The 14,813-nt window shown below is 56.7% G+C and overlaps 6 protein-coding genes and 2 non-coding genes across 8 annotated transcripts; 5 read left to right on the top strand and 3 right to left on the bottom strand.

Moving 5' to 3' along the window:
* Positions 1-59: 59 nt before the first annotated feature.
* A1Q1_01372 (protoporphyrinogen oxidase) lies at positions 60-1,670 on the bottom strand (the record flags this gene model as incomplete). The annotated part of the gene is made up of 3 exons (XM_014324411.1): positions 60-734; positions 791-1,336; positions 1,419-1,670. 3 exons carry the CDS (start codon positions 1,668-1,670, stop codon positions 60-62), a joined length of 1,473 nt encoding a protein of 490 aa, XP_014179886.1.
* Positions 1,671-1,823: 153 nt separating this feature from the next.
* Positions 1,824-2,619, bottom strand: A1Q1_01371 (cytoplasm protein; the record flags this gene model as incomplete). Its single annotated transcript, XM_014324410.1, has 4 exons — positions 1,824-2,039; positions 2,109-2,420; positions 2,511-2,513; positions 2,566-2,619. 4 exons carry the CDS (start codon positions 2,617-2,619, stop codon positions 1,824-1,826), a joined length of 585 nt encoding a protein of 194 aa, XP_014179885.1.
* A 394-nt stretch (positions 2,620-3,013) lies between these two features.
* On the top strand, positions 3,014-4,001 carry A1Q1_01370 (distribution and morphology protein 10; the record flags this gene model as incomplete). The annotated part of the gene is made up of 3 exons (XM_014324409.1): positions 3,014-3,110; positions 3,171-3,352; positions 3,405-4,001. 3 exons carry the CDS (start codon positions 3,014-3,016, stop codon positions 3,999-4,001), a joined length of 876 nt encoding a protein of 291 aa, XP_014179884.1.
* Positions 4,002-4,109: 108 nt separating this feature from the next.
* Positions 4,110-4,595, top strand: A1Q1_01369 (uncharacterized protein; the record flags this gene model as incomplete). Its single annotated transcript, XM_014324408.1, has 1 exon — positions 4,110-4,595. One exon carries the CDS (start codon positions 4,110-4,112, stop codon positions 4,593-4,595), a length of 486 nt encoding a protein of 161 aa, XP_014179883.1.
* Positions 4,596-4,905: 310 nt separating this feature from the next.
* On the top strand, positions 4,906-6,166 carry A1Q1_01368 (uncharacterized protein; the record flags this gene model as incomplete). The annotated part of the gene is made up of 2 exons (XM_014324407.1): positions 4,906-5,117; positions 5,167-6,166. The coding sequence occupies 2 exons, from the start codon at positions 4,906-4,908 to the stop codon at positions 6,164-6,166; spliced, it is 1,212 nt and encodes a 403-aa protein (XP_014179882.1).
* Positions 6,167-6,522: 356 nt separating this feature from the next.
* Positions 6,523-6,609, top strand: A1Q1_t374. Its single transcript has one exon. It is a non-coding gene; the product is annotated as a tRNA-Val (tRNA).
* A 342-nt stretch (positions 6,610-6,951) lies between these two features.
* Positions 6,952-7,033, top strand: A1Q1_t375. Its single transcript has one exon. It is a non-coding gene; the product is annotated as a tRNA-Val (tRNA).
* Positions 7,034-8,776: 1,743 nt separating this feature from the next.
* On the bottom strand, positions 8,777-9,544 carry A1Q1_01367 (secreted protein; the record flags this gene model as incomplete). The annotated part of the gene is made up of 1 exon (XM_014324406.1): positions 8,777-9,544. The coding sequence occupies one exon, from the start codon at positions 9,542-9,544 to the stop codon at positions 8,777-8,779; it is 768 nt and encodes a 255-aa protein (XP_014179881.1).
* Positions 9,545-14,813: the final 5,269 nt, after the last annotated feature.

The following is a 14,813-nucleotide window of genomic DNA, read 5'->3' as shown; positions in this document are numbered from 1 at the left end:
ATGCTGATAGCAATGAGCAGTCGATGCTATGCATAGTGATACAGTCTAGACGTCTACATCTAGTTCCAGTCCTTCCAGCGCTCCAGTCCCGTCTTCTCTCCCACGGCGTCGGCGAGAATCTCACCAGAGTAGACGCAATCGTTCACACTGACGCCCCCATATCCGCTTCCTCCCACACTCAGCTTGTCCTGCCATGGCCCATTCTGGATTGCCTCGTGGAGCTCCCGCATCCTAGAGCCGTGTCCCGGAGCATATGTGGGGATGCAGTCGACCTGAAGGTTGGCTTTTGTCAGAATAGGATCGACACTGGCGAGGTGAGGGAAGACAGTCCGCAAGTAGTTCACAGCGATCTCGCTGAGTTCCTCCTTAGATGGTATCGGGGCGACTGAGCCGCCAGTTTTGTACGAGGACCAATACGGTCCGCCCATCATCGCAGTGACCTTTGTGATCTTGCCCTCAAGCTCTGGAACCTCAGTGCCGGGGAGAGCTGTGCTGTCGAAGATGACGCCGAGCACACCCGCGCGATTGGCGTCCGACGCAGGAATCAGGAAGCCGAAACCGTCCGGGTGCACTTGGGAAGGTGGCAGAGGGAAGACAACGTTCACGACTCCGACAGTCGTGCTCCGGTTCGCGATGAGATGCGGCAGCGGTGACGATGCAATCGAGCTAAGGTGCCGAGGAGTAACCGCAGCAATAACGTGGTCGGCATCGATAGAACCGATGGAGGTGTTGATCTGAAGGTCAACTCGCCAGCGACAACAATCAAGCTCACCTTCACCCCATTCCCCACCGGGGTTATCCTCTCGACTCGTGTACCGGAGGCGATCTCCACACCTCGCTCCTGACACACCTGAGCCAGCCGGTCCGTCAACTCAGACATTCCGCCGCGAAGGGCGTACATAGCCCAGTTCTTCCTCCTCTCACCCCACGCCCCGCACTCCTTCCATGCCTCCAGTTCCCGGGCCTTTCCGGCTTTGTCACCTTTAAGCATGCCCATGACTAAGCTGCCGCTGCCACGCTCGTAGTCCCAAAGCATTTGGAATGCACTTCGTACACTGAGCGTGTTCGGGTCCGCGGCGTAGATACCATGCACGAAAGCACTTGCTGTTGCGGCGACCTTCGGTCCGAAGCGGCGGAGGAAGAATGAGTGCACGCTCTCGTCGTCAGCAGACGCGGGCGAATTGCGTCGGAAGGGCTCCTTCATGACACCAAGCAGCAGTTCGCGGATCGGAGCTGGCGTTTTCGGTGACAGCAGCGCCAGGGGTGACGTAGGTGCAGCCATGAGCTTGCCAGTCGCATTGTTCATGATGAAGCGGTTTCGCGCAGCGGGGCTTGTCTTCGGGATGCCAACGATGGAGTTTTCAAGACCGACATCGAGGATCTGTAGTCAGCTACTCGGCCGTGGGTACATGGCTCACAAGCTTGAGCATGCTGGCAGCACTCAGTCCCTTTGGTCGGATACTGCGCGGTCCGCTTTCGAGAGTCACATCGCCCTCCACCTGCTCTCCAGACGGCGTGGTGAACTTGATGTGTTGCTTGGGGCTGCCGACCCACCCGCCGACACGGTTCGAAGCTTCAAGCAGCGTAACCCTCGCCTTGGGGGCGAGTCTGTAAGCTGCTGAGAGGCCGGTCAAGCCACCGCCTATGACGGCGACGTGTTGCGGCGGCATGATGGTGAATGAGGCGATAACAAGGACGGCCAGCTGCGGAACGGTCCGAAATGTCAGCCAAAGTGGAGGCCGGATCCGGCGGGATCGAACGGCTCAACCAAGCCATGAAGCCACCCTTCCTTACGAGCCCACGAATACAAAGTGCATAGTTGTCTACAGGCCCTGGTGGTCCATTACAGTAACGAGGTGCCGGATGCCCTCGGTAGCGTCGTCGATGACCTCGGACTGGGTCTTGGAGATGTCGACCGTCACGACACCTCCCTCCTTCTCGGGGTCCTCCAAGGTTGCCAGCTGCGATGCGAGCATGTCCGGCTTCATGAAGTGGCCCTTCCGCTCTGAGATGCGCTTCTGTAGCAGTTCCGGCGATCCCTTACAGTACACGAACGCTGTCCGCAGCTTCGGCTACCGCGTTAGCACAATTTTGCGTTGCGTGCTTACCTCCGGCTCATCCACAATCCCCGCCGTTCCCCTGAGAACGTTCCGGTACTTCTTCTTCAACGCGGAGCACGCGATAACGACCGCTGGACGTCCGATGCCTCCGTCGTCCGTCGATGTGACCTTGTCGTTCTCGAACTCCTCTCTGCACTTCTGGATTCCCGTCCGTCGGATCGCGTGGAGCCATGGTAAGCGGTCCTCGTCCGTCAGGGGCTGGCCCGCCGACATCTTGTCGACGCTTGACTGCGGGTGAAGGGAGTCGCCATCGATGAAGGGAACGGAGATGTTCTTCGCGAGGCCCGCGCCGACTGTGGACTTGCCGCTGTCTGTCAGCTTTACGGCTCCGTGGCCTTCTCCGAGACAGCACCAGTGACATCATTCCACCGATTGAAGCGCGAGACTCACCAGCTAGCGGGGCCCTGGATGTCAGCTACATTTGAGAATAGGTCTTTGGACTCACCATGACAATAATCATGAGCGGCTTCTGGAAGACGTATGGGTCGGTGAGGTTCATGGTAGCGATGGAAGAGTGGAGAATGCAACACCGAGAGCGGAAGCTCAAGTGACGTTTTTGGTGGGGTGGGGTTCCTCCTCCTTGGTCGGTGCAGTAGCCTGCAGTTACCGTCCGGTACCGGGCCGGTTGGCCGGGTCCGCTCGACCACTCCGGATGAAGCATGCACGAGAAACTTCATACATCGAGGGCGCGAGCTAGTCTACGCATCCTGGGGCACGGTCTCAGCCAATGCGGAACCACCCTGTGACCGTCGTGTGCTCACGATCACATCGGTGTTCCTCACTGCCTCTCCGTCATGGTGATCGAGACAACGGACTCAAATGGACCTCCACCAATTGACCAGTGACGATTTGTTTGGTCTCTCTGATCTTCCGATCGACCATCCATCCCCTCCATGCTCCCATTCTCAACACTCCTTTTGCGGTCGTACTACGCGGAGACAGGATGGAACGAAGATAACCTCTACTCGAACCTGACGCGGAGCTCTGCTGGTGAGTTAAGGGAGAGCCGAATACGTAACTGACGACAGCCTTGCTGTAGGTCGATGACAGCACCTCGAATGCGTATGGATCAGGATCAGCTGACATTCAGTGACTTCCCCGTCCCCGAGTCCTTGATCTTGCAGCTCGCAAATGCGCCGAGTCCGATCTTCTTCAACAGCTATGCGCTTGATGCCCTTCCGCAGCTGAACGGGAGCATGAGCTATGTGACGAGCAGTCTGCCGTTGACAAGTGTGGGTGGCTGAAGGAGTTCTAGCTAGGTAATCGCAAGCCATAAGCTAACAGCAGATTGGCTCGTCGCGCACGATGCCCTTCCGCGACGTTGTCGAGCGTTTCCGCCTGTACCCGCCGCCGCAGCGGCCAAGCGTGGATGAGATCTGGATTGATGGAAAGCGGGTGGACAAAAGAGACTACTTCCTCTACTCGCGCCTGCACTTCCCATCGTTCCACTTGTCGGGTCTTGCGACAACGCGTGTCAGCTCGACTCTTCAGGCTCAGCTGGCATTCACTCACCAGCCGACCATGGCTCGATTGCGATTCACGCCGAGGGGAGAGGTCGCACAGAAGGCGAGCTCGGCTCACCCACCAGGCAACCTGCTGCTGTCGCTGCAGCATGACACGGGACAGTACTCGGGAGAGTACACGTACTCTGCGTCTGACGGAATGTTTGGCGTCAGGGGGCTGTACAACTTCGGCTGGCAGGATGAGGAGGCGAAGAAGGAAGCAAGGGCTGCGGAAGGCGAGGGTCACGCCAGCCGGATCGAGGACGACGAGGACATGCTAGAGGGCGGTCTACGGGGAAGATTCAGCGCTGGCGGAGAGGTTTATCTCTCGCTGAAGCAGCGAAGTCTAGGAGGTGGGTTGTCCCAAGGTGGGGCCTAACTGACCACAGTCTCCATCGGTGGAAGATTCACAACACTTCCGCCGAGCTCAAACCCCCACGCGCCGCCGTCACCTCCAACGACGATCACGATCCTTTACAATCCGCTGATGGGATTCATTTCAACTGCGTACGCGGCGCAGCTCTCTCCTACGGTATCTCTCGCGACTCGCTTTGGTGTCAACATTTACAGCTACGAGTCGGACTTCTCCGTCGGCGGGGAATGGTGGATCGGGCGACGGTTCGGGGGAGGAAGGGGTCCCGCAGTGGAGCCCACACCAGAGGAGCTGGAAACGATCGCGAAGCGTGCCAAGCTTGGCGGGTCACTGCGTGATGATCCGGGCCCGGACAGTGAGCCCGAGCTCATCGATATCGCAGAGAAGGCAATGAGGCAGGTCGGCGCTGCCCGCCTCAAGGCAGACAAGGAGAGGGATGGTGTTCTGAAGGCGAGTTTGCGCGGGGACTGGTCGCTCGCCCTGCTGTACGAGAGCAGAATACGCAACTGCCTCGTGTCCGTCGGGCTCGTAAGTGACGTATTCAGCGGGACTAGCCGCGCTATCCGCGGCGTTGGACTCGAGGTGCAATACTACTCATAAACTTAGCATGCATCATGTGAGCAACACCTAGATCTCTGTCAAGCACGTTTATGCAAACATGCGTGCATGAACACACACAAACAAGAGAGGGCGAGACTGATAATGGGCGGAATGTGGATATCTTGTATCTCGGCGATGTCCACGGCTGAATCCGATGGGGTTCGGGTACTAACTGTTACCGACAGTGACAACCATATGGCCCGAAGTCAGACAGTCAGGATCCGTCCTAGCCCACACGATGTTATAACGTCAACCTTGTGCATCGCGGAACGATTGAAACTTTCTCCACTCTCCACTCCAGCACAACACCATGGCGTTCGACAAATTCCCCAGCGAGCCCACCATCCCCGTGAAGGAGTTCAAGGTCGCCGTTCCGCAGGCGCAAATCGAAGACTTGCGAGCACGCCTTGTGAACCAGGCGCCGCGTAAGGCGACTTGGGACAACACTGTCGGGCCGTTCCACCTCGGCGTGAAGAAGAATTGGCTCGACGAGACGATCGAGAGGTGGAAGTGGTTCGACTGGTAGGTGTCTCTCTCTCTCTCCGCCAGTCACTTGTTGGCTGACAGCCAGGCGCACGGTCGAGGACGAGCTGAACTCGTTCCCCCAGTACAAGGCCACGGTCAACCTCGACGGCGCGTTCTACGAGGTCCATTTCCTCGCTCTCTTCTCGCAGAAGAAGAACGCGACACCAATCCTCTTCGCTCATGGCTGGCCAGGCAGCGTGCTCGAGTTCGTTCCCATGCTCCAGATGCTGAAGGAGAAGTACACGCCCGCTACGCTGCCTCACCACGTCATCGTCCCGTCACTGACTGGGTTCGGGTTCTCTTCTGCACCGCCTGTCGACAGGCCTTTCACGTCTCTGACTCAGGCGACGCTCTTCGACGCGCTCATGCAAGGGCTAGGCTTCGGCAAGAAGAACGGCGGATATCTCGCGCAGGGCGGAGACGTGGGCAGTTTTGTGGTGCGCATCATGAGCACATTTGAGGGCTGCAACGGCATTCACGTCAACTTCTTCCCGCTGCTCGGCAAGTCGGTCGACACGGAGGGACTCGACAAGATTGACAAGACGGCCGTCGCACGCTCCAACATGTGGTCCGGGTTCGGCACCGGATATCTCATTGAGCAGGCCACGAAGCCTGGCACAATCGGCGCTGTCCTCGAAAGCTCGCCCGTCGCTGTGCTGGCGTGGATCGGCGAGAAGCTCGCTTATGCTAAGGCCAAGGACACGATGCAGTTCCTCCTCGCCGAGGTATCGCTGTACTGGTTCACGGGCACGGTGGCTACCTGCATCTGGTTCTACCGCTCTGGGTCTGGCGCTGGAGCCGTCAAGGACGGTCCGAGTGTCGCCTTCCCGCCAAGCCGCATCGAGAAGCCCATGGGATACTCGCAGTTCGTCGAGGAGGTGTACCCCACCCCCATCTCCGTCGTCAAGCCCATCGTCGGCGACCTTGTCTGGAGCAAGCGCCACCTCACCGGCGGCCACTTTGCCGCTCTTGAGCGTCCGGACGCCATCTGGGAGGACGTGACTGAGTTCGCCAAGGTCGTCGAGGGTAGGAAGATCAAGCTCTAAGGTGTGTAAATCAGTAGTCAAACATGTAAACAAACATATGCAGGGTGATCCTCTTACACAGCGACGCGTTCTACCACGCTTCTGAATATATCGGAGTCAGTCTAAGCCAGTGAGGGCGTAGATCTCCCGAGAGTCTCACTTAGCCCTAGACGACGTTTCTTCGCTGCTCAGATCCTCCTACGCTTTCCAGCTCACCCGCTCCAGATTCCTTACATTCCATTCACTCCCCTCCACTTGTCTTCCTTCGAGCTATCAACGACGACGGGAAGCCAGCCATGCCAATTGATCGTGAACTCGCACCGGCATCGTGCGGGGCCTGTTCGGCCGGGCGCAGTCACCATCAACAAATCAGATCGGGCCACTTAGCTCAGTTGGTTAGAGCGTATGCTTAACACTCAGAGAGTTTACGCATAAGGTCGGCGGTTCGACCCCGCCAGAGGTCATCTTTTTAGGTGTTAAACACTCTCTGAAAGCCGGCGCGCAGGAGCAGTAGCCGTCTCTGGCGCCGCTGGAGATGATGGGGAAGAAGCTTAACTCACCCCAGAGAAGCGATGGTGCGTTCCCCGAACCCTGCCAGGCAGCCCAGTTTGAAATCAGGTACTCCTCTGTCCTCTTACCCTCACATCTTCCGCTGCCTCTTGCCCACCTGTGTAACGAAGACGCTCTCACTCGACCTTCCTGCATCCCGCCTAGGAGCACAATGTGGAGCACGATGCATGGATTGCATTTCCGCTCCGGAAGCCGCCTTTGGGCCGACTCACGTGACCTTCTTCCAGAGCAGTTCAGGCCACTTAGCTCAGTTGGTTAGAGCGTTCGCTTCACATTGATGATCGCGAGAGGTCGACGGTTCGAACCCGCCAGAGGTCACGTTTTTGCCTCCAGAATGGCCTCTCTATGCATGCAGTCAGGGTGGGAGATGACAATAGCCGTTGCGTGAATCCTGCCGTGGTCTACGGAAGCGCGCCCGTGGCTGAACTTACTGCAACCTTTGACTGACCGAAGAGACAAAGACAGAGCTTGTTCGAGTCTGCTGGAGGTTGTCTGGAGATCGAGTCGGAATCAGCGGGCGGTGAAGCGCGCATCACACATGGGGTGACGCTGGTCCACCAGATGCAACATGGTGAAGTTTATTTGGCCATCGCGAGCGATGACTGGACAGGGAACGATCACCTCACCCGTCACATTATGACCAAGTGCCGCACGTTCCGATCTGTCACTCTGATGTGCCGATTAGTGGGCCAGGCATTCACAGAATGCTGAGAATGCACACCAGAAACTCTACTTTGCCCCGATGTCCGATCACATCGCGGGTATGAGCGCCTCGTCACGCAGTGGGCGATGTTCCGCAATGATATTCAAGCCCCCCGATCGCCACCGCCACACCGACACACTTCCCGACTGCATCGCCGTTGCCCATCACTCGCTGCGGTACGGCCGACCGCTACTCTGGAACAGCCGGCAGCCGGAACAGCACTCTCAGTTCACCGCACTCCCACCGACTGAGGAACATCGGCTCGGAGAGTGGGCAAGCATGAGTGGGTTAAGCTGGTTAAGCTTCCCGGATCTCGGCGGAGGAGCGCAGCGGCGAACTTTAAGAGGGGGGAGAGTGGGACGGCCGCTTAATTCATTAAAATTTCACGGAAAAGGCGGAGAGAGAGCTTACGAGTCTACCGGAATCAGTGGGAGCACATGGATGTCAGAGGAAAGCCCCACTGGAAGAACTGAACGTGAAATCTAACGAACCGGTGCGGAAGTGCTCAACGTGAACGTTCAAGTAATGGCGACATTGGCGAGGCGGTTGGGTGGGCTCTGCCGGGCACGTTCTCGTCAATTTCGGCAGAGGCATCCCAGCCCGAGCAAATGCCCGGCCGAAGTCTTCCTCTCTTCGTTCTCTTCGTGCTCTTGGTACTTGTTCGCACCCCTCATCCGCAGCACGTTCTTGCATGGCACCCTCTTCTGTCAAGCTCTTCTGCAGAGGACTGAAGTGGGCCTCGAATTCAAAAGTCTGTGCAGCCACGCGTGCACCATTAGAGTACGTCAGCCCGCGCCTCAGCAGCGCGTACCCTAGATTTACCAGTTTTGCACTCGTATTCGTTCGTTAGATGAACACCGCTACCAACCGGAGATTATTTGACCGAGGGATCCTCTGGACAGTTCGTTCCTGGGTGCTGGAGGGTAATTTTTCCATCACACTGCCGGTTGGTGCTCCCAAGGGATATCCTGAGAGATCCTTGTCCCAAAGATATCACTTCTGGGGTTGACCCTGCTGCCCTGTCGTTTGAGGTTCGTCGTCACCGATGCCTCCTCGATCGTGAAGATGAACCCCTAGTCCTGCATCGATTGGAATCAGGAGTTGCCGGCGACTTCCTCTTGTGAGCTCGAGTCTGAATGGACGGTCGTGAACATGTGCATCGGACGCAGTAAAGGCACTAGTGGCCGTTGTGGAGCATGCAACGCTTCATTGGGCAGTGTTAATGGTATTTCTCTTGTACGTGCATACAGTCTATGTGTAGTCTACAAACATATCGATGGACCCTGGAGTCTCGACCGGCGAGAGGCAAGGGATGCAGGATGTGGTTGTGGGTTGCTTATGAAAGTGGGGTGAGGCACTTAGCACCAGGCGGCGTAGTAGCCGCCCTTGCCAGAGGCGACGAGGTTGAGGTCGCGGCGAACCTTGGAGATGCCGTTGTTGGTGCCGCAGGCGCGGCCCCAAGCCTTCTCAGACTCGCCCTTGTACTCAATCTCGATAACGTGCTGGCCGTAGACGTCGGTGTAAGCGTCACACTCGTCGTAGACGGCGCAGGACTCGGCAATGGCGAAGTCGAAACCGGCAGCCTTGCCAACCGAGGTGATCTCGGCGGCGTTCTTCTGGGCGACGGCGAGGCCGCGCGAGTGGGCGTGGTTAATCAGGATCTTGGCGTACTCGACGTTGTTCTCCTCCGAAAGTTGCGAGAATCGGGTGAAAGTGTCAAAGTTGTCGAGCTCGATGCCGCGGTAACCCTTGTCGGCGCAGCCGTTGATCCATCCCTTGACGATGTTGGCAAGGCGGTTGCGCTTGTCGGCGTTGCTCGTGTCAAGGATGGGCTCGTCCCAGTCAGGGTCGTTGACAACCTTGCCGTTCTTGCGGAGGAGGAGGTCGGCGTTGGCGCCGGTCCAGGTGTTGTCATCAGGCTGGCCTTGGAAACCGTTGATGTAGCAGATGGAGTAGATACCGGGGGCAGGGTCCGCCTCACGGTCACGAACAACGACTCCGACACCAGAGGGAGGGTTGTACGCGCCACCGAGCTGGTAGTCGGGCTTGGCACCGGCGGGAGGAAGGGAGATGGGGGCAACCGCGGCAGCGGCGAAGGGGAGAGCGGCGAGAGTAGCGAAGAGCATTGTGAAGAGTGTCTAGTAGTTCACTAGGGAGTTTTGTGTGTTAGTGAGGGGAGGTGAGGGTTGGAAAGACTTTGAAGTGCTGATGTCGACTTCTCATCTGGGTCGCTTTCTTATATAGACGACAAAGTCATCTCTCGCTACCGCAAGTCCCAGGAGTGGTGCAGCTCTCCTGCGTCACAGATTTTTACTGGCCATAGAGATAGGACAGCAGGAGCGCAACAGGCAGGACATTGTGGGTACGCAGGAAGGTCTCGCGTCTGGTGCCTTTCAAACGTCAGGCCCAGGGACTACGTTATGGGCTGATCGGACGTGGTGCGTTCTTACTCTACTCCTTTGGCGCTGACTTGCCCGACGGCATCGGCACGACTGCTCACCTGACCCGGATCATCTGGGCCACGCATTGATAGAATGTCGCGATAATGGCCGGTACTGAATGGAAGGAACAACGAGGGCCCCAGAAGGAAATGCCACAGGGCTCAAGTCGCGCTTATCTTGAATCGTTATGTAATTTCGACATCTGAGCCCTGTGGAGCTCGGCGCGTTGGCGTCTTGGGTCTGTCTGAATTGCGTTCTGGTGAGCAAGGTGGGCTAGTGTCTTGCCCAGAAAGCTTGCCTCGCGCACTAACGCATACGCCGCACGCTCTGTGTACGGCACCGGGGCGCAAGGGCAAATTACATCAGCTTTCCTGTATAGAGTTCGAAGAACTGATTGTGGGTCGCGATTGAAAGCCCAATAGGCGTTAGCAAGGCCGCGTCCGATATGCCGTCATGAATGGCCCTGCGGAAAAACGGGCGGTTCTAACGCTGCCGATATAGCAGCGCACCCAGCAATGCCCTCAAGCTCGTCCTTGGAGGTTCAGAGGGCTTCTGGACTGCACCTGAAGTCAATTGTCACCCTCGTGTGGGTTTTTGCGCGGCGCAAAGCCATGAGTCCGACATGTGCAAACCTTGTTGTCTCCGACATTCAGATATGAATTGCAGGCCGCAGAGTTACGACAGTCGACCCGAGTAGTGGATCCAGTGGCGTCAACGAGCAAAGCGTCCGCCGGATATCGTGGAGACAAAACGACAGACTTCATCTCGAACTGTCATGCCCATAAGCACTGTCAGATGACGGGCCTTGTCGGTTCGGGCAAATCGTCAAAGCCTAAACCTTCTCCAGCCTGGTCGCGACCGGGGTGCAGCAGCGCCTCAAATGCTCATATGGCGCTTCGCTTACGAGGTGCCCAGTCCACTCTATTAACTCTATGCTAGACAAGGCTGTTCGTTAAACAGACGAGCTATGCGCCCAGGAACTTGCGGAAAAGGTGCGAAGTGCGGCCAAGTAGCCAAGACAAAACAGCGTGGATCGGACAATGCCGCCTGCGCATGATGCCGCACTGAATGGTATTGAATCGGTCATCCCAGGATCACCTTTGAAAAAAGTCACCGAGATGTGTCATTAATGAGGGCCACCATCATCCTCCGCAGCAAAGCTTTTGGCTGCTTGCTGATGCTGCATGCGAGGGGAGTCTGTCAGGTTGTCTCGCGTGCTGAAGGTGTAGCCGTTGCAAGCCGCAGGACAATTGCCGTTCAATTGTCATCGAAGCTTCAAGGGTACTTCGAATTCTCGTTATCTGATTCAAATTTTCATAATCTCGGCCACGCGCTGCCGATAGCGTGCTGTAAGGGTAACTCTGACTGTGGTGCTGCGACGGCGTTGGACTCCGTACTCCTCTTCGCTTGCTGCATGAAAGACATGTGGTGCTCAGCCCTTGACTCGAACTTCGGCCGAATGGCTGCTGGTCTCAACATAGCGGACATCAATGACGACCAGATTGTAAGAGCATTCCGGAGCTGCGCAGAGTTCTCCGGAGGAGCTGTCTATCTGAATCCCAAAACCCCCCGTTCGTCCGCTCGCGATCCTCAGCTCCACGCGATGACGGTCAGCGGCTCGTTCTTTTCGCTCCTTCGGGATCTGCGGGTTTCGGGGCAAAAGAGCGCTTCCGTTGACTGAGCAATATCACTGGGCACTAAGGGAGATCTGAAGGAGAAGTTACAACAAGGGATCGGAAACCGCTAAATGTAATGAAGGCACAGGAGATGCCGCACAGGTTGTAACGTCGCGGTCTACTGGAATACAGCCGCTCCTGAATGTCATATACCGGTGATGTCACGGCGGACAGAGGCGGTCGAGACCGAGACCGAGGCCCGCTGCTGTCTCCGCGGCCGCACCGCTGTACCGCAGTATATTTCTGAGCTCCACAATGCACTGGATTTGCGGTGAGCGCCTACGTACTCTCCAGAACGTAACATCAAGCTTAAAGGGGGGTATGCAAGGCTCCGGCATGGAGCTCAGGGCGGAAGAAGACCAAGCGGCGCAGAAGAAAGACGCTGACAATGTGGAACACAGTTGCTAGAGCAAGAGCTGAGGACCAGTAACGGTAACGAAGCGAAGGAGTGGGGCCGCCGAGAGACCGTGTGCCCACGCAATGCTTAGTATGCTTAAGGAGGAGCCCCGACGACCTCAAGCTGTATGGCCGTGCAGCCATTGTGTGACGAGGGCTACATTATACATCATCGCGTCGCGGCCCGTCGCGCATTCTGCTCACAATATCGGGTATTTCAATTCACCTCGTTGCGTAGAGCGACCTTAACTTGACCCTCCGTCGCTTATCTGGGCCCGTAAACGCTGATAAGGAACAACTGGAAAGCGTAATCCTCCTCCTCATCGCTGACCCACTCTCGCCGCTATTGATGTATCATCAGGTTGAGGTAGAGTTAGCAGACACCGTAGTCTCTGCCCGACTTGCTATGAGATGGGCACCAGTGCCTCACAGCGTCGGTGACGATCCACCTGCTGTCAATCGTCTGGAACAGAGAACTGCCTCTCCTAGATCCTTTCAGAGCGGAGAACGGCATCGAAGAGGTCCAGACCACTGTATAGCAGTGGAGCGAAGAGGGTTATTCGTTACGAATGATCGGTACTGATGACTCCGCTGCGGTGATGCCAGGAGGAGGTCTCGCCTGTAAGAAGCGAGAGCGGCCTTCTGGTCGGAGAAGTGATCTGTTCTGATTTGCTCATCTGACCTAGGTGATCTCAACTCCGTAGCTGATAGCCAGCGGACCCTGCAGTAGGGTGAGATCTCGGCTACTCAGCCAGGGCTACGAGGTCAGCAGACCAACGATAGCCATCGTGGCGCTTGATGGTGTCGCTTGTTTCCGAAGGGCTAGACTAGCCGCGGTGGCGTCGATTCATTCATTTTTTCAACGATTTCGACGATTATTACCACTCACTTTCCTGTTTCAGCTGTCTTAGCCTCGCCCCACCTTTCTTAAATGAAGTATCTCGGGTCGATAGACCATAGCGCAGCTGACAGCGGGTCAGGTGACGCAGTTAGATCATGTAGCTTGTTCGGAAGTTGTGTGCCCATCGCACATCCGACGGTCGCCTGCAGCACCAGTGACCTAGCCAGAAGCAGCATGAGAGTGGTCAGCTGCATAAATCCTCGTTGGCTTGGACATCGACTAGAGCCAGCGCCTCAGCGGAACTCGTCGGTTCCGATGGAAATCGGGCATACCTTTCAGTAGAAAGAAGAGGGTTTAGCCCAGGTCCGTGGCTATGCCGTTCCGCTGAACGCCCCTTGGCTCCACACAAGCATCAGCGCGTTCGGTGTGCCTCGATGAAGAGGCAGTGCAGTGTGACTCTAAGAAGCAGCACTGTAACACCTTTCGGACCTCTGCAGTGAGGTTGAAGGACAGGTTCACGAAGGCGATGGTATCAGAATGGAGACCAGGGACCGTACCACATGGGGCTCACTTTCCGTTGAGTGTAACACGCCTGGCTGCCCTTTCTCTGCTGTATACGCTTAACAGGAGTCAGTGGCCTGTGCACTAAACTGTCTATGCTCATTCTATGCGAAGGAAAGGCGAGTGTTGAGAGACGCAAACCACCATTCCTGGTGCGCCGATGCCACATTCAGTTGAGGGTCTGCGGTATCACTGAGTAGAGTCGTTAGTGGAGATCATGTCAGAGGCCAGAGATATGCCGTTTATACAGCGATCAGTGATAGAGGGCGTGAGCTTCTCTTGGAGCCTGTGAGCGACAACTGTCCCGACAGCCGTTCCGGTCAGAGCTTGATTCTCCTTCTCGCCGCTCGCAAGTTTCTCTCCACATCACTCTGCCGCGTCGTCGCAGCGTTTCTTGCTCCGGGGCGCGTTGTTTCCTGTCCCCGTTATCATTTCTCTGACTCACCTCCAGCTCTCCACCGTGAATTCAAACCTTGCAAAACCGCACGCCCACAGGGGAAGCTAGAGTTCTGAATGGCAAACAGGGATGCTCGACATCGTCAAGTTTTTATTCCCGTGCCTACCACTGTCGCGATACACTGCCGATCGGCGTATCTTGTAGCATTAGAGATCGGAGTGAAAGCTCGTCATTTCAAGACTCGAAGCACGTGCAGAAGAAGTTGGGGGCGTGTGAAGTTGACGAGAGGCTTGCTCAGCCTCTGGCCAACTGGTGTCACAGTGACCGGCAACTTCAAAGTCGTACAATCTAACTGTGGTCTGGACCGCAAGCACACCTGTGTTTCACTGTCACGCATCAGCTGCCACGCGTCTACCGTGTGCTCTTATGTGGTAGTTGCAACTCGCGTAACGCTAATCGTCTCATGGAGCAGTCTAGATCAAGTCCTCCTGCAGTTTCATCCCATTAGCTCGCGTGGCTTACCACCCCAGGTGACAAGGTTGAAGGTTCCCTTTCTATTCCGAATCGTGTGTGTGGTAACTTGAGGGGCTTGACGCTATACTCAAGGGGTCGCCGGTAGGAGCCTGAGGGACAGCGCTGGATTGCGAAGTCAGTTCGTCAGTTGGTGGATCGCGATGTTAGCCCCGACCAGCGGGTCGTTGCCCCAAATCAGTTCCCGAAGAGCTCAACGATCAGCTCGGGACAGAGGATGGGAGGGAGAAGACTTATCGCATTGCCTTTCTAGCACTTTCGAGCAAGTGGCACGGGTCCCAGACACCGTTGCGGTCACTTGATCACCTCTTTGTCTAAGTCAGCTGCTCAAGTCGGAATGTTGGACTGCTAGTGCGCACGCCACGAAAGTTGGTCAGCCTTGCGATCGACGACACTCCGAATATCGGCGGTACGAAGGGGTGTGCGGTCAGCTGTACTAGTGCTTAACAGCCGTTTGCACCCGACGAGGAGAGAGAACTATACGACATTTAAGCTCACTACGCCTGTCGCAGATGATTATGTCATGCGCTGAGCAGTAAGTGACGCAAGCGA

Source organism: Trichosporon asahii, assembly GCF_000293215.1.
Source record: "Trichosporon asahii var. asahii CBS 2479 unplaced genomic scaffold scaffold00050, whole genome shotgun sequence".
NCBI lineage: Eukaryota > Fungi > Basidiomycota > Tremellomycetes > Trichosporonales > Trichosporonaceae > Trichosporon > Trichosporon asahii.
This window is presented reverse-complemented; position numbering and strand designations above follow the sequence as displayed.